Source organism: Misgurnus anguillicaudatus, chromosome 1 (genome assembly GCF_027580225.2).
Source record: "Misgurnus anguillicaudatus chromosome 1, ASM2758022v2, whole genome shotgun sequence".
Lineage (NCBI taxonomy): Eukaryota > Metazoa > Chordata > Actinopteri > Cypriniformes > Cobitidae > Misgurnus > Misgurnus anguillicaudatus.
The window spans coordinates 30,333,224-30,356,330 of NC_073337.2; the positions used below are offsets into that span (position 1 = coordinate 30,333,224).

General features: G+C 37.8%; 4 protein-coding genes and 1 pseudogene across 5 annotated transcripts; 4 read left to right on the top strand and 1 right to left on the bottom strand.

Annotated features, from left to right (window-relative positions):
• The window catches only part of LOC129431932 (uncharacterized), a 496,207-nt pseudogene that overhangs the window by 388,451 nt on the left and 84,649 nt on the right, over nucleotides 1-23,107 (top strand).
• On the top strand, nucleotides 10,082-13,867 carry LOC129431891 (macrophage mannose receptor 1-like). 2 transcript variants are annotated; one of them, XM_055190017.2, is made up of 5 exons: nucleotides 10,082-10,212; nucleotides 10,518-10,556; nucleotides 10,630-10,986; nucleotides 12,967-13,311; nucleotides 13,440-13,867. In XM_055190017.2, exons 2-5 carry the CDS (start codon nucleotides 10,520-10,522, stop codon nucleotides 13,799-13,801), a joined length of 1,101 nt encoding a protein of 366 aa, XP_055045992.2. In that variant the 5' UTR covers nucleotides 10,082-10,212; nucleotides 10,518-10,519; the 3' UTR covers nucleotides 13,802-13,867. The 2 variants fall into 2 exon arrangements, with proteins under 2 accessions (XP_055045992.2, XP_073723606.1); XM_073867505.1 differs by lacking the exon at nucleotides 10,082-10,212 and having other exon boundaries at nucleotides 10,235-10,556.
• Nucleotides 15,867-18,218, top strand: LOC141365629 (uncharacterized). The gene is made up of 8 exons (XM_073870154.1): nucleotides 15,867-16,074; nucleotides 16,210-16,275; nucleotides 16,350-16,472; nucleotides 16,553-16,877; nucleotides 17,012-17,297; nucleotides 17,393-17,626; nucleotides 17,913-18,004; nucleotides 18,087-18,218. The coding sequence occupies exons 1-8, from the start codon at nucleotides 15,962-15,964 to the stop codon at nucleotides 18,216-18,218; spliced, it is 1,371 nt and encodes a 456-aa protein (XP_073726255.1). The 5' UTR covers nucleotides 15,867-15,961.
• On the top strand, nucleotides 18,237-20,119 carry LOC141363925 (uncharacterized). Its single transcript, XM_073867601.1, has 5 exons — nucleotides 18,237-18,534; nucleotides 18,720-18,884; nucleotides 19,049-19,120; nucleotides 19,259-19,431; nucleotides 19,982-20,119. The coding sequence occupies exons 1-5, from the start codon at nucleotides 18,344-18,346 to the stop codon at nucleotides 20,002-20,004; spliced, it is 624 nt and encodes a 207-aa protein (XP_073723702.1). The 5' UTR covers nucleotides 18,237-18,343; the 3' UTR covers nucleotides 20,005-20,119.
• LOC141363914 (P2X purinoceptor 7-like) lies at nucleotides 20,165-21,574 on the bottom strand. The gene is made up of 3 exons (XM_073867556.1): nucleotides 21,470-21,574; nucleotides 21,163-21,387; nucleotides 20,165-20,806 (listed from the first exon to the last, which is right to left on the bottom strand). Exons 1-3 carry the CDS (start codon nucleotides 21,491-21,493, stop codon nucleotides 20,300-20,302), a joined length of 756 nt encoding a protein of 251 aa, XP_073723657.1. The 5' UTR covers nucleotides 21,494-21,574; the 3' UTR covers nucleotides 20,165-20,299.

Below are 23,107 nucleotides of genomic sequence, written 5' to 3' on the forward strand. Positions count from 1 at the left end.
ATGGGAGAGGGAGGGTGTTACTGCGCCGAGTCGAAGTACTCCCAAAAGTGCCACCACGCCACAAAATGCAGCTCCTCTTCTAAATCCGCCCAGAAAAGCGCTACGTTTTATTTTGTACCATCAAACTTGCTCGTATAACTACTCGTCTTAAATAGGAAAAATGTTGATGTGTTTGGTCACTTTTAACTTTATCTCTAAATGGTACCATTGAATGAATGGGGCTAAGCTAAATGCTATTGAAGCGTCGCAGAGGACTCCAGCGCTTACGTGCACGCACACAGATGATAGAGGGATGTATCAACAATTCTTAGTTAAGGTAATAACATATTTTAATATTGAAAATGAGTAGACTATTCCTTTAAAAGTAACTGAATTACTCTACCAGTTACTGTATATCAAAAGTAATTAGTTACTTAGAAAAGTAACTTTTAAGTTACTTTTATGTCTGCTTTTTAAATGTAAATATGAACAGTACTGAACAGTCAAACAGTAAAATGATATGGATGGGCTATTTTACACGTAAGTAAGCAATAAGGTACGAGAGGCTGTGCTGTATCGTGAATAAGTAATGGCAGCCGTTACTTATTCACGATACAGCACTTGCCTCGAGTACCTTATTGCTTTTATAAAACGGTTACCACACAATATTAAAGTAAAAAAATATTAGTGCAACTTTCATGAAGTTAAATCAATAAAAGCATTCCTTCCGCTAGAAAAAATAGTCCCTGACTGCGAACAATAACATGAAAGCTCAAATAAAAACAACAAACTGTTCTCAGACTTTGTCTCATTATATGTTTATGTGTTGCTAAGGGTGTTGCTAAGGGCGCAGTAATATTAAATAGAACCGTTGGGTGAAGCGGTCATAGCAGTGTTTTATCGTGAATAAAGCACACCTATTGACCAATCAGAATCAAGGACTGGAACTAACCGTTTTATAAGACTCTAATATATCACATACTGTAGGAGCCTATTTTCCTTTAGATTCAACCTTTGAATATTTTTGTTAGAAATTATCTTAATATGTAAACTTAGTTTATTTATGTATATCATTTAGACAATTTAGACAAATATTCTGCATGTTTACAAAAATATATAATGTGTTAAAATTGTGTAGTGTCTCTTTAAAAATTTGGAGACAATTGTGTCAACATGTTATATTTCTAAAATAAATAATCATTTTTCTGATTTCATATTTATTTTAATAAGTTAGAAACGTCTCCGCTGTGTCCTGCTGACAGGCGCGATGCGCGTGCAGAAGGTGAGGCCAAGGCCGCGTTATCGTAATGGGCAACATAGGCTGCAGCCCAGGGCCCCGAACACTAGGGGGCCTCCGAGACAATTGTATTTTGAGTTTTTAAAAACATTTTGATTGACGTAATTATGCGTAAGTGCTACCTAGAGCAGAGGCCCCCAACAACTGGGTCGCAAGAATGTTCTGAAATTTTTTTTTATAATAGCTACGTAATAGCTTATGGGATATTTTGTCCTTTAAGAGCCGACTTCAAATAACATCGATCATTTACACTCTTGTACAAGGCCGCGGTCTCTCTCTCTCTCTCTCTCTCTCTCTCTCTCTCTCTCAGCGCATCGGCAATCACATTGCTGTTTTTAGAGTTTGAGTATACAGTACTTCTAAAATACAGAGGTATTATTTATGAATCATTTGCAAATGTACCTCGCAAATCATGTATACGTGAAGACGTTCAACCTTGTAACATCGCAAATGACTGAAAAGTAATTTCAGAATTATCCAGATCAAACCATGATCAAAATAAACTCTTTAACTGCAGTAATAATATTTTAACGGGTACACTTTTAACGTAGGTTTAGGAACCTAAACAGTCCTGTGTCAATCATCATTAAAATCATATCGTAAACGGGAGTATGTGCCTCCGCGCCCGGCCGCAATTCTTTTGGGATCTCTCCTCATCATCTCCTCCTTCATTTAAACTTGGGACTCGAACCCGACCTAAGGTCGAGCTGCCTTCAAAAACAGCAAGCCAAGTTCGTTTACTGTTAATTATTATGACTAAATAGGCAGGGAATCTCGTGAAACAATAAAAGTAAAACAATCCGCCAAAATATGATTTAACTTGATTTTGATGATTTAGTCGAGGAATTCTCTTTAAAAAAGAGCAGAAAGAAGCACTTTTAGTTGCTTAATAAATGTTATTTTCTGTGCTGTTCTGATTGTAAAATTATTACTTGATAATATTGTTTAATTTGTTTAAATAATTTTAGCCTACTTTTTAGAGCCCTGCATTTCAGCCCGACGGGGCCCGACCTGTTTACGCCCTTCGGGTCGGGTTTCGGGCCAATTTTAACGTCACAGCAGATACGCGGGCCGGACCTCGGGCTTATTTAGGCTTCTCCATCTTTTTATATTTTTCAAATTAATTAAAGAACCTTTTGACAGACATTGATGATTGCAAAACAAACATAGGAAGACGTTTAACCTATAGCATGAGTCCGCCACGCACAGCCACACATTTACAATGCAGCTGTTGCGTATTTAACAGCAGGACCTTCAGCGCACCAGGAAAAATTATAAATGGAGTACTAGATTAAAACCTTGGATACTGGGACTGCGCTCTTTGGTCATATATTGTTTGTTTTGTGTTGGATTTAAATGATACACAGGATTAAAGGAAGATATTTAATCAGAAAACGGAGTAGGCTACGTGGATTGTTTTGTCGGACGGACACAGAGCGAGTGGATTGTTTTGTCAGACGGACACAGAACGAGTGGATTGTTTTGTCAGACGGACACAGAACGAGTGGATTGTTTTGTCGGACGGACACAGAGCGAGTGGATTGTTTTGTCAGACGGACACAGAACGAGTGGATTGTTTTGTCAGACGGACACAGAGCGAGTGGATTGTTTTTTTCGGATACAGAGATACTGAAACTAAAACTAAAAGCGAGTCACACATACTATGGAGTTTTAACACGGGTGTACAGCGCAGTGTGAATATTTAAGTGGAAACAACAATCGCGGATCGTTCTCTTCCATGAAGCCGATGTAAACATCTAAGAATATATGAACATTTCTCAGATTTATTACCTTTGTGGACTACAAATGCAAGTTGATGTCATACTGCGATTGCTTGGTGAAGATAATTTACAAACATGGGACCGGATGGATTATGACTTGCGCACAATTTTTAAACAAAGGTATTTTGTCCCGTTTAGATTTTTCATGTTCATTCTAAATGCACTGTCAGCTATGATGAAGTGTAATGATTCATTACGCCGCCAACCACGGTCCTGCGACGTCAGATATGTCTTGTCTATTTTTTACAAAATAGAGTAACGCGAGTAACAAACTAATTTAAATTTCAGTAATTGTAATTGCGTTACTTGATAAAAAAAAAACTTTGTTACATGCTCGTTACTGCTAAAAGTAGTAGAGTTACAGTAACGCGTTACTTTGTAGTAAGATTAAGAGGTGTATTCCTTAGGTTGTAAATAATTCAATTTATATGGTAACATAAGAATTGAATCCTACCATATAAATACTATATTTGCCCCTTTCAGTGATGATAGATTGTAACACTCTGCAACTATTATAAGTCACAGAGTGTACAAAATATAATAAAGCGGAAGATGCTCGCCTTTAAATCATTAAATATGATAATAGAATATAATTACACAGACACCAATAACTTTTAACTTGCCCAAGTGTATTATACAAAAGACACATATATATATACAATAACAAAAGATTTACAAGACAAACAACGAGTAATACCGTGATTGTGCGTGTTGTGTGTGTGTGTGTGAAAGTCTCAAGTCCAGTATATTTACAAGTGTGGATCAGTCCCACCGTCATCTAAATAGGGATTAAACATAGCGGCAGCACAACTGGCTTTTAAAGGGGATGAGAGCTGAGACTCTCATTGGTTTATTGCATGTTACGCCCAAAATACTCCCATTAATCATTAAAAAATAGGACCAACCCTTTTCGACCATGCGCTCGGCGCACAAACCATTTCTCCCGTCGTTAAATCAGCAAAAGCGGCATCAGACATGCCCATGTAGACGTTGCGCTGTGCGCTTTAGACAATGCGCCAAGATCGTTAAAATAGGGCCAATAGAGAGATAGAGGTTACGTTAGTGATAAACGCGGTGTGCAAACATCTATTTGTGGTGGCCAATTTTAATTTTGTGGCGGACTGATAAATAAATAAATGTATGGAAATGTACAAGGACGCTCTCACTTGTATGATGTCACAGCAGTAGGCAGCGCAAATAACGATACGCCTATAATACCTCCCACTGCGAAGTGATACCAAACTCGATGGAAAAGCTAACCACACCAAAGTGAGGTGAGCTGACCCGACCCAAACCCGACCCAAACTGAACTAAACCGTGGGGTACTATGCGATGGAAAGCGCCAATAGACTCTATACAAAAATAGGCTCAAATGAGAATGAACTGATTCGAACATTACCATTAAGTTGTCATATAATGTTACAGCTACTGCGGTCAATGTTTAACCAACTTTAACACAGTTGACTGTAAAGTACCCTTAATAGCACAAGTTAATTGTCTATCTTGCCACTAACTATAAATGTGAATGAAAACACTTAATTTTGGTAAAATAACATATTCCGAACGCTTACCTTGTCTAAAAGAGATTTTCTCTGTCACGTACCGTCTTCACACTTGAATCGCTAATGGCGGATGGAGTTACAAGATGTGACGTCATGTGGTCACATGACATGAAAACTTTTGGTCTAAAGTAAAAATATCACTTTTTTATTGCTATCAAATTATTGCTTTTTATTTGTCCTGGACAAACTGAAAAAAAAAACAGGTTTAAACCAGAAACCACGATTTTCACTTAGTCCGATGTAGAAAATGCACTTTAAATGAACAACAAAGTAGTTTAAATTTTTTCAGTGTGGCTCAAAAGAACGATTTGTTCAAGAACCAAACATCACTATTGTCGGTTCTCGTATGATGTACATGTGTTTTTACCTGCCATCAATTATTAAAGTTATATGTTTATTGTCACCTAACGTCCTCCTCTTATTTCCATAGCAGTACCTTAACAGAAGAACCGACCAGTGTGGTTTTTATCTTCCGTGTTCAGTTTTGTGATGTTTAGTTTATTTTTCTTTGTCAACCTCACTCATTGACCTCCCTGCTGTAAGACTTCTGTGCCTTGAGCAGGTGGGTCGCTCCCTCAAGGATAATGTTAAAGACTTTCTGGATTTAACACTGTTTCGCCACTTCCTGGACTACTGCCTTTTCACTTTCATATGTGCTGGCCTCAACATTGCCACCCGAGAGCAATTGTCTGGGGAGGGTCCTCGAGGGAGTTTCGTAGCATTTGTGGAGTGGGTGCTTGTCCCCTGTGGGGGGACGGCTTTCACCGTTGATGACATCACCAGCCATACTCCTGACCCAGAACCTAGCCAGCCATCACCAATTATGGGCATTTCACACGGTACGCAGCAGCCGTGAATGTTTAGTTCATTGTCAATAGAAAGCGGCAGAAAGCGTGCGGAAAGCGGCAAAACGGAGGCGGTTACAGAAGTGATAGTCTCGCGTAGCCAGACCTTCAATACTGAAGGTCTGGTGTTTTCGCTGCTTTTTCTGGACAAAGCCCGCCCACGAGCTGTTTGACCGACATGTCAAACAACCAATCACAGTTTGTTTCATATAGCGTCACGTTTCGGACTCCCCACAATAACGAGACGTCTGGCAAAAAGTCAGTTATTGAAATAACCAGCCGCAACCAAATAGTATCTAAATAAACAACATTACTCACCATAGGACAAAGTTGAGCACTTCATCAACAGCCACACCAATGAGACGATCCTGTTAAACGTCTGTTTGAAGCGTATCTCTCCACTTTTTAACACATACAAGCAATTCAGGAGAACCAAACTTTTAAACTCCACTAATTGCCTTAAAGAAAACTCTTGGACGTCTTTTAGAGAGTCGATGCCGCGAACTTTGCATATTTTTGAGACTCCAATGTTTAGCTGATCATGATAACTGCTCATTATTATCCACGTGAACACGACTGATTCTCTTCCTCAATGGAACGTCAGAGCTTTGTTTTCCAGGGACTGAAACTTATCGCGACACTCGCGTCTCCTGGAAATCCGTTTTTTTTCCAACCAATCAAAGACGACTTTAACATTCTCACAGGGTTTCCAGAAAAGTGTACGAAAAACATCAGACGTTCAGCCAGCAGTTTGTGGGCGTGACGTCTGAGGCTGAGACTACAGAAGTGAAGCCGGCCCGCATGCCTTGCTCATGCACCCAAAATCATGCCCCTTCCACAAACATGGCTCTTCATGGCAGGGGCCATTAAAGATAAACATATTTACACTAAATGCTGCATAAAACGCTTCAACTACACAAGAAAAGGTGTAGCCACGCGGCGATTACTCCTACTCCTCCATTGCTCCTCACGCTGGCTGAGGTCTGGGTTGCGCCTTGCCTGAAGGGGAAGTACTCTAACATATTACGAATTACGGGAGAGAACCCAAGCGCAGACAATGTTGGGCAGTGAACAAAGAACACTTTATTAACATACAAAACAATGAAAACAACATTAAACAAGGTTTTACAAAAAAGACTAATTTAACATTAAACTTGACAAGACTTTGATTTAAACACTAGACAGGATCTCACATGAACAATACAAAACAAACGTGTAATGAACAATACACAAAAGGGCATATAAATAGGAAGAAACTAAACAAGGTAACAAGGGAAGACAGGTGATGAGAATGATTAAACAATGAACTGGGAGAACAAGGGGGCGGAGACAAGAGACGAAACACACCGAAGGCACATGACTCGATACACAAGGTCATGAGCCTTCACATAGAACATGGGACTGCCAGAACCCTGCCATCATGACAAAACATAAATAGAAAACAAGACTCTTTGGCAGGATCCTGACACCGTCATCTACCCTCACTAACACTCTCTATACCCAGTACCATAATATATAATGAATACAGCATTATTGACTCTGAAATGAAACAACTGACTTTTTAAAGCTATAATGTTCAAGTTAAAGAATTGAATAGAGTAATTATTTTAAATGTATAAACCTGTATAACTGACATTGGCTGACACTCATGTTAATATGCAAATAGTGGGAATGAACTGGCGCCTCATTTCTTTCTTTTGAGTTGCTTATTATTACAGTAAAAACATGCAAAAGTAAGGGTATGTGTAAAAAATGTACCAACAAGGAACTGTTATATGAAAATGATGATCAGCTGAAATATAATAACATACTAATAAACACAGAGACAGAGAAACAGAAGATTCAGGAGAGAAACACACACATTTTAAAGTAAGAACTTTATTTAATTTCTCATTCCTATCAAAATAATATTTATCATATTGCACTGTTTTATAAGGATTGTGGGTATCGCTGTATATTACGACCCACAGTGTACTGCATAAGGTGTAAAAAGTACTCAAAAATGTTACTCAAGTGAAAGTACAAGTACTGAGTGTAAATGTACTCAATTTAAAGTAAAAGTATCTGGCCAGAATCATACTTGAGTAAAAGTAAAAAAGTATAAAAATTGTACTTGAGTATTAAAAAAGTAATATGAATAATGAAAATTAAAGATTCTTCTTTAAGCTTTTAATCTCAGTATGCAACATGCTATTTAAAGTTATAAAACCTTCAATTTAACTTGAGCAAAAGCTGATCTTCAAATGTCAAGCTCTATCAAGCCGCTCACAGGCAGCCGATGCAGTAAGAGGTGTATCAGACCTTGTTCACACTGTCAGTCCAAATTTGATTTTGGTGCATATACAATAGAAATCCAATCACATTTAGAACGTCTGAACGGCCAAAAACCACATGAAAATCCATTTTGTCTTAAAAAAAAAGTTAAAGTACTGATTTTTAATTGTAGGCTACTCAAGTAAAGTAAAAATGACCCAAAATAATAGTTAAAGGATAATTCCGCTATTTAACACTTTGAGTCTTATTTCTGGTTTGTTTTGGATGAACTACAGTGATGGACACTGAAATTTTGATAATGGGTCGTGTCTTGACTTTTTGACTCTTTTAGAAGCGTCTCTTGACTGCTTCAGAATGAAGGTCAAGGACCATGCACAAACATGTCATTAAAACAACACTTAACGTTCATTTTCAAAACTGTGCTACTCACCGAGTGGTCCGTGATGTTCGTTGATGATTCAAGTAATTCAAGTAATCAAGTAAAATTACTCAAGTAGTTTACACCTCTGTCCGCATAATTAAACAGAATTTACAATGTACATGTTTGTACAGGTAGAGGTACTCTGTTGTTGTACATTGACAACAACAGAGTACCTCTACAGTACATACTTGTAGGTATAAGGGACAAAATGTTGGGTTAATAAGGGGGAAAGAATATGGAATATTATAAATTATTTATACTCTAAGTATTTTATAACTGCAGGGTACCAATTGTAATATTATGTGGTATGTATGACTTACGTCTATGAGTAATATGGCCTATTGATATGTTTCATATTCGCTACTTACCTGATGAAAGTGTATTGTATACAGTCGATATTTACAAGCAAATAAAATATAACAGCACGTTACTTAACAGCACTAACTGAAAATCGCCCCTGCCATTGAAAGATACTAAAGGGACTATTTTCAGGCAGTGCATAATATCACGGCGCACAATTAAACAATTCAAAGATTATGAGGTGATGTTGGCGGGGCATCACCAATACTTATTATTCCGTATTCATGCTTTTGGAGAGTGATGGTAAAACTGACACTGACAATGAAATGAGTGTTGACACATTCAGCTCTCTTTCTAATTCAAATAAAGTTTGTATAAAGGCCTACAAAAGTGAATTTGAATGATATCTTTCCAGGAAATCCACATTAATCCTCCATCCAAAAAAACAACTTTGAATTTCCTGGAAAATCCCCTGCGGGTGAGACTTCAGTGAACAACCATCAGCCAAACTTAATCTCTTTGAGAAGGTTAATCCTACCGCATAAACCAACAGTATTTACATGTCCATATATGACGACTCATTTATACTCAGGGTTCCCACACTTTAGTTAACTTCAAATTCAATGACCTTTCAAGGACTTTCCAGGTCCAATACCCTCAAATTCAAGGACTAAATGTGGGGACACATTTCAAGAGAGAGCAAGGTTACATCGTGTTACCTTTTAAGATACTTTGTTACACTTCCCTTTTGAGGGAACTCGCGCTGCGTCACTGCGGTGACACTTTGGGGATGCCTCCAGGGATAAGTGCGTCTGAATGTGTATATCAAATTCAACTAATGGTGAGGCTTAACGATAAAGACAGGGTGACGCGGGAGCCAGGAAGTATATCACTATCTGAAATATTACCAAAGATGGCGTTACAGGGATGCAGGAAGTATGACAAGAGAGACGCAGCGTCTCGTTCCCTTCTCAGTGAACAACAGTTACATACGTAACCCGAGACGTTTTCAGGTGTAAAACACAACTATGCAAAAAAGCATTTTAACAGTTTAACATGCTTAAAAAGTCTAGCATTTTATGATATTATCAAGCACTTTCAAAACTTCCCCAGGGCCTTGAATTTTTCCCCCAGATTCACAACCCGTGGGAACCCTGTTATACTGTGATAGATCAATAAGTGTGATATTATAAAACAACATTATTGTCTCTGAAATAAAATAATTGACTTTATAATGCTACAATGTTAAAGTGAAAGAATAGTGTAGAATTCATTTCAAATATATAGGGGCGGTTTCCCAGACAGGGATTAGACTAGTCCTAGACTAAAATAAATGTAAGAGCTGTCAAATCTCAAAACAACTTGTACTGACATATCTTAAAATACATCACTGCTCTTTGTTTTGCCTCAAAATGCACACAACTAATGTTTTTAGTAAGGCGTGTTTGTTAAAACTAGTTATATTTCCTTATTAAACTAAGTCCTAGTCCTGGTTTAGGTAATACCTGTCTGTCTGGGAAACCACCCCAGCAAATTATATAACTGACCTTAGCTGACTCTCTTTGTTAATATGCAAATAGAGGGAACTATCTGAGGCCTCATTTCTCTCATTTGAGTTGTTTATCATTATAGTAATGACATGCAAAGTAAGACGTGGAAAAATACATCAACAAGGAACTGAAATATGAAAATGATGATGAGATATAATATAATGACTGATAAACAAACAGACAGAGAAACACACAAACTCAAAGTAAGAACTTGATTTTCTTTCTCATTCCTATTAAAATAATATTTATGATATCACAGTGTTTTATAAGGATTGTGTATTAATGTTAAATGACTATTAATGAATCTTTATAAAGAATTGATGAAGAGTTACTGAAGAGATGTTAACTTTTAGCTTCATTTAACAGCTTTAATATCAGATTCTCATCTTTATTTACTACACATTAAAATAGTTTAGACATTTAAATGAATGAATTTATTGGGATGATCAGAATTATGAACAAACAGAATAAATCAACATCTGATGTTTTCAATGTGTTTGTTTTTCAGAAATGTCTCAAACTTTATATTTCAGCGTTCTTCTCATCGGTGAGTTTGTGTTTGTGGTTTTATGTTTGTTTTATAATCTCATGAGATTTGACTCAAACTCTTTCTTTCATAGCTCTCTGTTCATTATCTGAATGCATTCAGCACCGCTATCACTATATAAACATGAATAAAACCTGGATTGAAGCTCAGAAATACTGCAGAGAAAACTACAGAGATCTGGCCACAGTCAACAACATGGATGACATGAAACAACTGATGAAGAGTGTAGATAATAATCTGACTGTCTATGTCTGGATTGGATTGAAGAGATCAAGTGTTTATAACTGGAAGTGGTCTCTGGGTGATCCTGTGAATTATACAAACTGGTATAATGGAGTCTCAAATGGTTCAGATAATTGTACTTACATAAGAGATGGATCATGGCATCATCAGGACTGTAATGTGAACACGAGTTTCATCTGCTATAATGGTGAGTGTATTGCTATCTGGTTGTTCATTTTACCAGGGCCGGATTATACATCGACGGGATTGAGCGAGTGCCCTGGCAATGGGTACCGGGCAATGGGGGCACCAACCATGTGCCTAGTTGAATCTACCGATGGGTCTATGCAGGCAGGGTAAAGTCAAACATCTCACTCAGAACTGCAAGAAGACACGCATTCGCGGGTTTAATTAGACATAACAGAGATAGACAGATAGAGGGAATGGAAAAAAATTCTAGCGTACATTAACACCAAAAACATTATAAATGAGAATAAAGTTCTTAGACATCAGGTGCCCAGTTAAGGAAAACTGGACAGAAGTCGAGAAACGTAAAGTATGTATATTGCCCTGCCACTCATTTTATTGCAATATGTTACACTCTAAAAAATGATGTGTTAATTTTTACACATAGTTTGTGTCATGCCATTTAACACATTTATGTGTTAGTTCGTGTTAAAATAAATGAAATGGACAACACAAGTTGTGTTAAATAGGCTATAGCACAAAATATGTTGTTCCAATAATAACACAAAGATGTGTTAGTTAGGGACAACACATTTAATGTGGTGTCCCTAAACCAACACAGAATGTGTTGTTTTTAACACATCTGTTTTAAGAGTGTAGCTGAATGCCTAGAATTAGTTATTGGGGTTGTACGATTCTTTTGTTTCATAACTTCCTATTCTGAAAGTTTCATATATTGTGCAGAATGACATGCAGCAGCTGCATAATATTACAACTATTTAGTATTTTTCAAAAATGCTGTTTATATAAAAAAAGAATATTTGCATTGCAGGCTGATTTACGGTATGTACAATTGCGCTCCTACAATTTTCAGTCAGAGGCTACAGTGCTGCTAATAACAAAAACGTTTGTCTGGAGCCCTGAATGACTAGACTTTCAGGGCTCCAGACGAGCTATATCCTTTTTTTTGGAGGGGAGGGGGGGCTTCAAAAGTGGTCACCCTAGGACACTACACTGTGTTAATCCAGGCCTGCATCGTACCATGCATGTTATATCTGACCATAAATGCAGACAGACAACGAGAGAGAGAGAGAGAGAGAGAGAGAGACCTCGACCTCGGGCGATAATATTGACGGAAGTTTGAGCAGTTAGGAATGATGATGTTACTGCGCCAGAGGTCGAAGTGCTGCAAACTGAGTGCTCTTCCGCCATACAATATAGTTCCCATTTTTTAATCCGCTTACAAATTCACCAGTTTTATTTTGTGCCACCTTACTTACTACTCATTTAACAGTCTTTAAATAAGGAAAACATGGCAGTTTTTAGTGGCTTCTAAATTCATCCCTGTTTGGATCCTAAGGAATGAATGGTAAAAAGTAGTAGCCTACACTTCCACAGTGCTTTATTTTTTAAGTAATTTTGTACTTAATATACTAAAAATTCATCTTACTTTTTGAGATAATTTTAAGAACATCTAAGTGTACTTCACTGTGCTATTTTGAGCAACGTAATCTCACAAAGTCACAAAATATTTTGCTCTTTTTTCCGTGGAATTCTCACGGATTGGTTACTGAACTGCTTTTTCCTATTTTCAAACCATTGTCGCTTTGGTTTAGGGTTAGATTTGGTGTTTGAGTTAGTATATCACCTTAAGTATTGGTTTATACTATAGTTATTCTTTTATATTTTCTAAACTTTAAACAGTTGTCGCCTGGCGTTGGGGTTAGAGTTGGGTTTGGGCAAGGATGTCATTTTATGTAAATCTAACCCTAAACCGAAGCGACAATGGTAAGAAAATAGGACAAAACAGTTGAAAGTCAAAACACTATGGAAATGTACTACTTTTTCACCTGGGCAGGCTAAATGGACGTGATGTAAAATGATTAAGTGCATAGTAAAATATTGAAAAAACGGTGGTGTTTTTTCTTTAAGAGTTTCTAAAGGTTCATATCTATACTGGAGTCAAAGTAAATCATGAAACAATCTTTATTTTCTCAAACAGAGAGCAGTAAAGGATTCATCATTGTAACTTCTAATAAAACATGGCGAGCAGCTCAGGTCTTCTGCAGACAGCATTATACTGATCTGACCAGTGTGAGGAATCAGATTGAGAATGATGAGATTCAGAAGATCATGAATAACAAAAAAATATCTGAAGTCTGGATTGGTCTGTTCAGAGACTCATGGGAGTGGTCAGATGAAAGTGACTCCACCTTCCGATATTGGTTTTCTGGTCAACCTGATAATTATGGTGCTTCTCAAGATTGTACAGGAGCCAGAATGACAGTGCAGGGTCAATGGCATGACATAAGTTGCAGTTCCTTGCAGAACTTTGTGTGTCATGAAGGTGAGTAATAAAAGTCAATGTGTGTTTGATGACAGAAGTTTCTTCATGATTAAAATGATCTCAGTTCAGTGTTTGTGGTGTATGTTTGTTTTGATCTGATGTGTAGTTTGTGTTTGTTGTGTGTTTAGATAATCTGATATTGATCCAGATGAATCTGAGCTGGTCTGAAGCTCTGAGATACTGCAGAGAGAATCATGTGGATCTGGTTTCAGTTGATTCAGAGGAGATTCAGTTCATGGTGACTAAAGTGATTCATCGGTCCTCTACTGACGCTGTGTGGATGGGGTTACACTATTACTGCCAAATGAACCTCTGGATCTGGATACGAGGAGAGGCCGTGTGCTATCAGAATTGGGCTCCAGGGAATGAAACAAGACTGATGAACTGCAACACTGAACACAGAGCTGGAGCAGTTCAGTCTGGAGGAGATCATCTCTGGATCAGCCTTCCTCAATCTCACAAACTCAACTTCATCTGCAACAGAAAATAATCAAATCATTTGTGTCTGTCAGTTCATTTTTATTCTTTTTTAATTTTTTTAATTTTTATTATTTTTTTTTTTTTCAGAAGTAGGGTTCAATTATAAACATATTACAGATTAAATACAATATTATGCCTTAGTTTAAAATAATAAAAGATTTTCTATTTCAATCTCCTGTCACAATATCTTTTCTTATGTTTCTATAATAACTGCTGAATTATATGAAATGAATGTGTTAGTTATATTTTGGGAGTGGGTTAAAATTCATGATATTTACTCATCAGATGTCACTTCTGTTCTGTTTCATGTGTGATTAATAAAGATTATGAGCTCATATCAGTGTTTAATGAGATTTTTTTCTGAAGTTAATCAAATTAGTTTATAGATTAATTTGATTCTTCTATTTAGAATCGTTCAGTTGAATCTGATTATTTAATCTTCACACAGCATTTCCTGTTTGTGTAATAAAAATAGAAAAGAGTTTAATCCATGTGTTGACTAATATAAAATAATGATGGATAATATTTATAAACTCATCTATAACCAACATTTTCCACAATAAGACAGTCCAACTAAAGCAAACACTGATCGCCATAATGACGACTTTAAATGAAAACAAAAAAAAAATAAAACCTCTGTAAATTCTCAATAAAAGCTTTTATATGTATATGACAAGAAATAAACTGGATTATATTAAAGAGCACCTATGGTCCGATTCACGTTTTAGCATTTCCTTTGGTGTGCAAGTGTGCATTAGTAACGGTACAAACCCCCAAAGTAAACGATGACGTGAGTTATCGTCTCCAATGTAAATCTCTTTTCTTGGACTACAACAAACACACGGATTGTAGGCAAGAGTTTACTTCCTGGGATTGGTGATGTAGACAAGACCGACATATCATAATTCCTACCGCTTTGTCTTACAGCTTGTAAGTTAAAGCTGCGGTCGGCAGCTTTTTTTAACATATTTTTTGATCATATTCACTGAAACCAACACTATGCTTCGATAGAACAACATAATTTAGACTGTTTAAGAAAAAAACCCGCGCCTCTACCTCCACCTAGAGCCTGTTATTTGTTTTGCAAAAATGCACCGCTCCCGCTTAATTTGGTCCAATCATCGCAGACCGGTTCATCTGGTCCAATCAGCGCAGGGCTGTGTATACTCTGCCTGTCAATCACAGTTCCTGCACCCTCCCCCCTCGTGCTCATTATCACATGCACCCGCCTGAAGTTCACACACAGGTGTATTGGATGAAATTCAGCGTGATGGCGGATAGAACGCTCTCTAACAAACTTCCGATTCCTCGGTTACCAACCCGAGCTAAGCAAAAAACCAAGGAGAAGAAGACAACAAAGATAGAAAGCGACCGTGCGCGTAATAAAACGAGGATAAATATCGGACCAGCATTTGAAAGGTGGAGGAATCTACGAGATTTGAAAGGGTTCAAGCTGGATGCAGAGCTTGCCACATTTCTTCTCGACAGGTAAATGTGCTTTATCAACCATTTATGTTATTTCTGAGTGTTATGTAAGTAATCTAAGTATGCTTTTCTAAATGCGTTGGTTGGGGGGGGGGGTCGGGTTCGGGTTCGTCGTTATCTTTGTATGTTCAGATGCAGCGATTATTGGAGGCTCTTTGCAAGAAGCAATGTTACCTTTCTTACGATATGTACTATATAGTTACTGTTAATGTGTATACTAGTTCTGTTAGTAGTATATGTGGAATGACCATGTCTGCTGCATATACCAAATAGCATTTCGTAACAGTATGCAATTTGAATAAGCTAACTTAGATCCAATTAAAATCCTGTCAGTTTCCGGGTCCTATCTTATTCAATGAGTCAGAAATAATTTTGTTGTGCAATTTACTTTCAAGTTGGTGAGTCATATCAGAACAAACACATCAATTTGTATTTTTTTTCTTTTTAAGTTTCCAGGCCGATTCGTTGGTAACATCAACTCCATTAAAACGTCTGCGGTATCCCGGGCCTGCTATTTCAACCATAGCTGGCGAGTCATTCTCTGATAGGTAAAGAAAGTGGAGTGGTATTCATGAAAATAATTTTTTGAATATGTCTGTTACCTCTTCAAACACAGTTACTACAAACATTTTGTTAGAAAGTTGAAGTAAAATATTTACATGCCTTCATAATAAATGTGGATTGAATGTTGAAAAAACACTTTCTGTTTGTCTGCAGAGAAAATGACTTTGTAGAGGAAGCCCAGTGTTTTAGTGGTGATGGTGAAACAACAGAAACCATTCCAGTTTTAGAAGCAAGGTAATTTTGTTATTTATGCAAATGATACTGGCTTGTGACATGACTGACAACTGTTTGTATTTTTAGCATTTTTACCTCATACCATTCGTTGACCTTACATAAATGTGTTACAATTTTGTTTCTGTTTTTTTTAAGCATGTCATCACTAGACATTCAAGATGACATTGATGAAGATGTCTTCAATGACATCAGGAATTCTGTGTAAGTGTGCTATTCTTAATTTCGTAAAACATTTTAAGTGTGTTTTCCAATGACTTATGTGGTGTTCTTCATAGCATTGACTGGGCAGTGTTTGAAGATCCAGAAAACATTACACCCTCTGAGGAAGAGGAGACAATAGAGGACAGCTTTTCTGATGATAGTGACGATGAGGATTATATGCCTCCATTATGCATAAGGTAATAAACCCAACCCACCCCCTCCACAAAATGGCATTTTATGATAATGACTCCATCTCATTATTTCTGTATTCCTACAGAAACAGTGGGGTCGTTACAACTGGAATACACCTGGAGGACCTTGAGGCCATAGGCATGGATGAGACTGTCCACGATTGTCCTGATAACGAACCACCAGAACCGACCACATTGTTTGAAAAAGTTCAGATTGTGGAGGAAGGGGACATTGTTGGCGAACCTGCAGCCATAACCTATTTAATTTGTTTAAAACGTCTTGCGGAGTACCTCTTATTACCAATTCCACTGTGCACAGCCAAGGACCCACTGACTTCTGTTGAGTGTCGGGCTCCTGGACCTTTCAGGATTGATTGTAAAGTGAGAGGTACAGCTGTCATTCTTCAATGGGTGAGTAACACCAGAATATGATAATTAAGATTACATATTACTATTATTAATTAATTTTAGTACCATAACTATATCTTTTTTGTTATTTAGTGTAAAAAAAATAATGTTCTGTCTTTTCAATTTTCTAATTGGAGGTATGTCCCAATGAGCACTGTGTCTGGCAATGGAATTCGCAGCCTACGTTCAAGTTTGGAATGCAGGCAGGGGACTTTATGCTGGCAACCAACATTTTATTGTCAGGAAACAATTTTGCCAAAATTTCCCTACTGTTCCAATTCATGAACATGAAGATTGTTGATCGCGCCACCTTCTTCAGAGTGCAGGATGCGTACTGCGTTGACACTATAAGAGAATTTTGGCATGACTGCAGAAGTACCATAATCTCAGGGCTTAAGTCAAAGGACAGTGTTGTAGCTCTGGGTGAGTGTCTCTGTGTTAAATGATTTGGTAATCTTTGCTCACAATGATGTCTTTGTGTTACAGAATGTCTAAATAAGTGATTAATATTTTTACAGCCGATGGTCGCATGGACAGCCCTGGCTTCTGTGCTCAATTTTGCACATACACAGTAATGGAAAATGACACAAAACAAATCATTTCTGTAGTAAACATTGACAAGCGAGAGACCAAAAGAATTTCCGTGAATATGGAGAAGGAAGGCTTCATAAGAAGTTTTGACAAGCTTCGACAGGAGGTGAAACTGACCGAAATCTGCACGGATGCTCATATTCAGATATCGGCTCTCTTCAGTAAGTCTATTTATGTTCCTTTACTTATTGACTTCACTAAGCGGAAGTTTGAATTTTTATTCAGTGGTATAGCTATTGCTCCAACACTTTGATCAATGACAACCACATAGTTAGCATTTGATAAGGGTATTGTTCTGCCATAGTGTGTAATGTGTTATATACATAAATGTGTCTGTGCTTACCGTAATAGGCACTTAAATACTACTTGTAAACCCTCATTTAGCTGTGCTCATCTAATAATTGAATTATTGGCATTGCTGTTTGACTTTAATATTTTGTGTTATAGATCCAAGCAGAGGGAAATATAAGGATAGTGGAGTTCATCACACGCTAGACATGTGGCATGGATCAAAGAGCCTTGGGAAGAAGATCCAGTCAGTGAGTGCATTCTGTATAAATTATTATTCATATTTAATGAAAACCACTGAAGGTTTTTAATAATATTTTTTTTTTTATAAAGGTAGGTCTGAAAAAGGGTTGCTCTATTCTTTTACATTGGAAGAGGGACATCTGCAACCATTTCTGGTACTGCTGCAAGGTCAATGATAACTACGATGCCTTCTTTGTGAGTAGTTATTTACATATGGAGTAAGGTGACTGTATCTCAAAATTTGGGCTCAGACATTCTGTCATTCATGTGTTTGCAAATTCAATATTTCATTACAAGATTATTTTATTCATCCTACATTCATGCAGTAGTGTTTTCTTTATTAGTCTATGTGGATCGGTGTTTTGCACCATGTCACCGGTGAGCACGTGTGGGCTCTTGATGCTTGCCAACATGGTCCCTTGGCAGATGAACGAGAAAAGGAATGGATTCCGAAGGGATCTGTGGCTCATGATGCTTTGTCAGACATTGTTCTCAATGGCCGATGGCTTAAACAGGTCCACAAGTACTTGCGCTTCAGGTATTGTTGAAATATAGTCATGATATTTATGAGTCAGATAAGACATGCATAGTCTAAGGTCTTGCAGCCAACTTAGAATCCCCACAGTCAGGCATCATAGATGTGACGACATAATACTGCGTGATGGTTGTTCATTACAAGCAAGTAAAGGATAATTGAGCTTTTTTATGCTATTGTTTTTCCAGATCCACATCAGAGTTAGAGTCCTTCCACAATCACCTGTTAATGTATGCTAGTAAAAGAAACAGCTTCACATTTCCAGTATATGAAGCCCGTATCTTTCTGGCCGCCCTGGACTACAACAGCCATTGCAGCAGGCAGCCGAGGAGAAGACCTGATGGTTCAATACAGTAAGTATAAGTGATGTAAGTGTGTTTGAGGATGCCTAGTTAAGGTATTGTAAACTGCATGCAGTAACAGATAATGGTCTGTAATCTAAGAATTCACAGCCTAGAGTAAAGCCTACTTTATTCCATTTAATCAATCTTTTTGCCTTACATTTATATAACACCAGGTACAAAAAACAATTCAATAAGAAGTCCAGGAAGTGGAGTTTGTACGCTGTCAAGGAGAAGAAGGACTACAGGTTGGTGCTGCATATAGGTGGTTTGTTAGTGTAAAAGCACTTTGATTGATTATCAGGATGGGTTTGGTATAATTGTACATATGTGTTGCATGTGCGAATGCAAGACTTTTATATATAAACTACATTGTGTTGTTACAGTTACATTGAAGACATTCAAAGGGCCATCGTGAAGAAGCGGGTGTCATCAGGACATGGGATGCCACGGCTGTCGAGCAAGAGAGCAGATGATCCCCGAAAATATGGATTGTTGCCTGATGTGCCTGCTCCAACAACAGAGGAACTCTTGAACACTCAAGTCAGCCGGGTGCATGGTAAGGACCACATCGTAATGATGGTGTCTGGTTGTGTTGTGTTGTGTTGTGTTGTAAGTGGTTGATGTTTTATATGGCACTCAGTTCGGATCAGTGGGTGTGAGTGGATAGGGATGGTAGTAATGCTTTAAGTATATTAGTAGCCCTCATCTGGCATGATTTCTGGCATGACTTCTCAAAGAAATATCAGTTTTAAAGGGATAGTGCACGCAAAAATGAAAATTCTGTCATTTACTCAATCTCATGTTTCAAACCTGTATAAAGTTTAATTTTTTGATGAACACAAAGGAAGATATTTTGAGTCATTTTTATAACCAAGCCGTTCGTGGACCCGCATTCACTTACATAGTAGGATAAAAGAATACTATGGAATTAAATGGGGTCCACAACCGGTTTGGTTATAAACATTTTCTGGGCTCAAAGGCCTGTGTGAAGGGTTATGGTAGTAAATGATGACAGAATTTTCATTTTGGGGTGAACTATCCCTTTAACAGTAACATTTTTTTAAATTATACATTAATTCCTAAAGTTGTATGTTTTTTTTTCACAGGTCATGCATTGCCCCAGAAATAGAAGAAATGAGAATTTTTTTGAAGGTTTCTTGCATACTTATGCACTTTGTCAAATAAAGTATCATTATATTTCACTCTTGTTAGAACTCAATTACTACCCAGCTTAATGTGTTTCTTTTGTTATATTTGTTTATTCCATAAGTCCTAAAGGTGTCTTTACATATTACATACTAAGGTGTCATTTTCATTAGTAATCATTTACACAGATAACATTTCCTAAAGTAAAACTTTATTTGGTCACACAGAAGAACTATATACATAACTGCACATATCCCAATTTAAAAAAGTTTGAGCAGCTAGGCCTGTCTAGGAATAAATCCCCTGTACTGGCCATTAGGGTCTGGGAAACGATCCCTTATGGCCCACACAACGCAGCTTGGAATCACCACCCTATTCCCAGCACCCAGAGTCCCACACTGCCAAGCAACATACTGCCTGTAAGCAGCATGGCGGAACTGACGGTTATCTTCGCCCTCCTCTGGGACATCTGCAACTGCACGGAGGTCATTCCAAATGGTTCGGGCCAGGCGCAACACCCCCTCCTGCAAAATATATTGCTCCATTTGAGGTAATGTGGAGACACACATGTCGGGCTGTTGGTTGCAGCATTTCATCTCTACAAGCGTGGCCATTGCTCTGCACCTGCTGCAGATGCACCAAGTTGGTTGCCCAGAGACTGGAGGAAAAGGGTGAGGGGCAGCAGGTAATTGGCCCATCACATCAAATATGAGGCTGGGGTACCGTGTCAAGCACCTCTCCAACACTTGTTGTGCCTGCCCTGGGGTCAGTCGTTGAATTTGAGCCTAAAAATAACAGTATGGAGGGAGAAGTGACAATGTAAACGGTGTATGATGTTGCTATGTGTTTAGAGAAAACATAAATGCTTATGTGTTTCACTTGAGTGGGTGGGTTAAACCATATAAGTTGTCAGTCTTTGACTAATTACTACTATGTGTGTTTTAGAGGTAAATGTCACCTCTATGGGTTTCCCCATAAAGTATTTTTGACCATGCCAAAATGGTATTTTATATATATATATAAATAAATTATACCATTTTGGCATAGTCAAAAATACTTTATGGGGAAACCCATAGAGGTGACATTTACCTCTAAAACACACATAGTAGTAATTAGTCAAAGGCTTTTACTATATACTTACATGTTCAAATTCTATTCTTTGCGATCGCAAAAGATTGACCCGAGCCACGTCCTCCTTGTCCAGGTTTGCTTGGTTATATCTCAATCGTCGCCGTCTGCCTGGTCCAGCGCTACCTCCAGCAGCACCTCTGCGGCTATGGCTATTGCCTTGATCCGTACACTGGAGTGTAGAAACGGCCGCGGGGACATACTCTTCATCCGAGACTTGTGCCTCGCTTTCAAAACTCTATCAAATCGCATAAGCTTATTTAGAATATAAATAATGTTAGCAACTGATATCTATGTGTGTATTAGCCAGAGCAGTTTACCTCCGAGTACTCCATAGTGTTCATCGATGCTGATGAGACGGGCCGGGCGCGTTCACAATAATACTGGTTCACACGCAATGACGAGAGCGAGCTCGAAGGGAGGTGGCTCTGCGGTAGTGGGGGAGGGACATGAAATTGTAAACATTTGGAAACGGCTCAATCCTCCAGAGTTGCCGACCGCAGCTTTAACTCCTCTCAGCATTGCATTGTGACTGAATCTTTCAAACATGGTATGGAGCGTCACATTATCGGCTGACGTCAGAGGTATTCAGGCCAATCACAACGTACAAGATTAGCTGGCCAATCAGGGACACAGAGCTTTTCAGATTGATGAGTTTTTGCATAGATATGTATAAAGGCTAGATGTCTCGCCTGCGAGGCTGGCCAATTGAGTGGAACGTCCGCATTTGGCGCCATCTTACCACAGGGCGCTCGCTCACTCATAGCATTGAGTTTTAATGGTGCAGGTACTTTTAAATGACCATAACTTGCTTAATTCTCTACCGATTTTCAAACGGTCTGGTTTGTTATAAACATCAAATATGTACCTATGACACTGCATACTTATACTAAAAAAAATTATACTAAATTAAAATTTCATGAAACATGTTAAAGCATCCAGACTTATAGCCACGTTAATAATGTTTGTAAGAAACCACATCGTTTGAAAATTGGTAGAGAATTGAGCAAGTTATGGTCATTTAAAAGTACCATTACACTCAAAGCTACGAGTGAGCGAGCTCCCCATGGTAAGATGCCTGCCTGGTGATAGAGACTCCGCTGTAACACATTTAGCCTTTATATTATGAGTTTTTGTACAAAATCCGTGACTTTCAGTAAGAGACAGTGAAATCTGAAGCTACAAAAATGTGCAGTATGTGGACATAAACCACACAAACACCAAATGAAGAGTTTCGTTGCAAAATGAGATAACCACCGTTTTTTTAATTGTTTAGAAATCTTGTTTTTTTGGTTGTGCATTCCAATTAATTTCAATGCAACTGCAGTTGGTTTGTTTTGATTTAAACCTTCATAACTTAAAAAATACAGCTAAGTAGCACCACAAAATAAAATAATAACATGATAACATAATAATAAACATGTTTTGACAAAAATGTTAAAAAATGGATGTATCTCGTTTGCAACGAAACTCTTCAAATACACAAAAGTATGTTGTTTTTAGCAATGAAATAGGTGCACTTTAAGGCAATAGTGTTATAGCCTACAGCAATATTTTACATAATATTTTAAATAATGTTTTATAAGAGTTTTAAAATAAATTAATGCAATGTTTCCCTGTCATTTACAGTCAACCCTGCTGAAAAAACCAGCATCAAACCAGCATGGACCAGCATGGGAATTATGTTGGTGGTCTTGCTGGTATGACCAGCATGGGTGCTGCTGCTAATGCTGGTTTAGTGCTGGTTTAGCTGGTGCTAATGCTGGTGCTGATGCTGGTTTAGCTGGTGTTCACTAGCAAACCAGCACCAAACACAACATGCTTGCTGTTTTTTTCAGCAGGGAAAGCTTTACACAACAGTGTTACAGTCTAGTATAATTAATATTTGACTTGGATCCTTGAATTTTTCTTTTACATGTGTACATTTTCCCGAAATAATAAACCTAAAATTATTTGAA

Bases quoted from the DNA above. Each gene is read 5' to 3' on its own strand.
- LOC141363925 (XM_073867601.1), top strand. From the start codon at position 18,344: ATGTGGATCGGTGTTTTGCACCATGTCACCGGTGAGCACGTGTGGGCT. The intron at 18,535-18,719 runs GTATTGTTGAAA...TTGTTTTTCCAG, and splicing joins CACAAGTACTTGCGCTTCAG to ATCCACATCAGAGTTAGAGT. The intron at 19,121-19,258 runs GTTGGTGCTGCA...GTGTTGTTACAG, and splicing joins AAGGAGAAGAAGGACTACAG to TTACATTGAAGACATTCAAA.
- LOC129431891 (XM_055190017.2), top strand. From the start codon at position 10,520: ATGTCTCAAACTTTATATTTCAGCGTTCTTCTCATCG. The intron at 10,557-10,629 runs GTGAGTTTGTGT...TTTCTTTCATAG, and splicing joins TTTCAGCGTTCTTCTCATCG to CTCTCTGTTCATTATCTGAA. The intron at 13,312-13,439 runs GTGAGTAATAAA...TTGTGTGTTTAG, and splicing joins GAACTTTGTGTGTCATGAAG to ATAATCTGATATTGATCCAG.
- LOC141363914 (XM_073867556.1), bottom strand. From the start codon at position 21,493: ATGAACACTATGGAGTACTCGGAG. The intron at 21,388-21,469 runs GTAAACTGCTCT...GCGATTTGATAG, and splicing joins ACACTATGGAGTACTCGGAG to AGTTTTGAAAGCGAGGCACA. The intron at 20,807-21,162 runs GTAAGTATATAG...TGTTATTTTTAG, and splicing joins AAAGAATAGAATTTGAACAT to GCTCAAATTCAACGACTGAC.
- LOC141365629 (XM_073870154.1), top strand. From the start codon at position 15,962: ATGTTGAAAAAACACTTTCTGTTTGTCTGCAGAGAAAATGACTTTGTA. The intron at 17,298-17,392 runs GTGAGTGTCTCT...ATATTTTTACAG, and splicing joins GGACAGTGTTGTAGCTCTGG to CCGATGGTCGCATGGACAGC. The intron at 17,627-17,912 runs GTAAGTCTATTT...TTTGTGTTATAG, and splicing joins TCAGATATCGGCTCTCTTCA to ATCCAAGCAGAGGGAAATAT.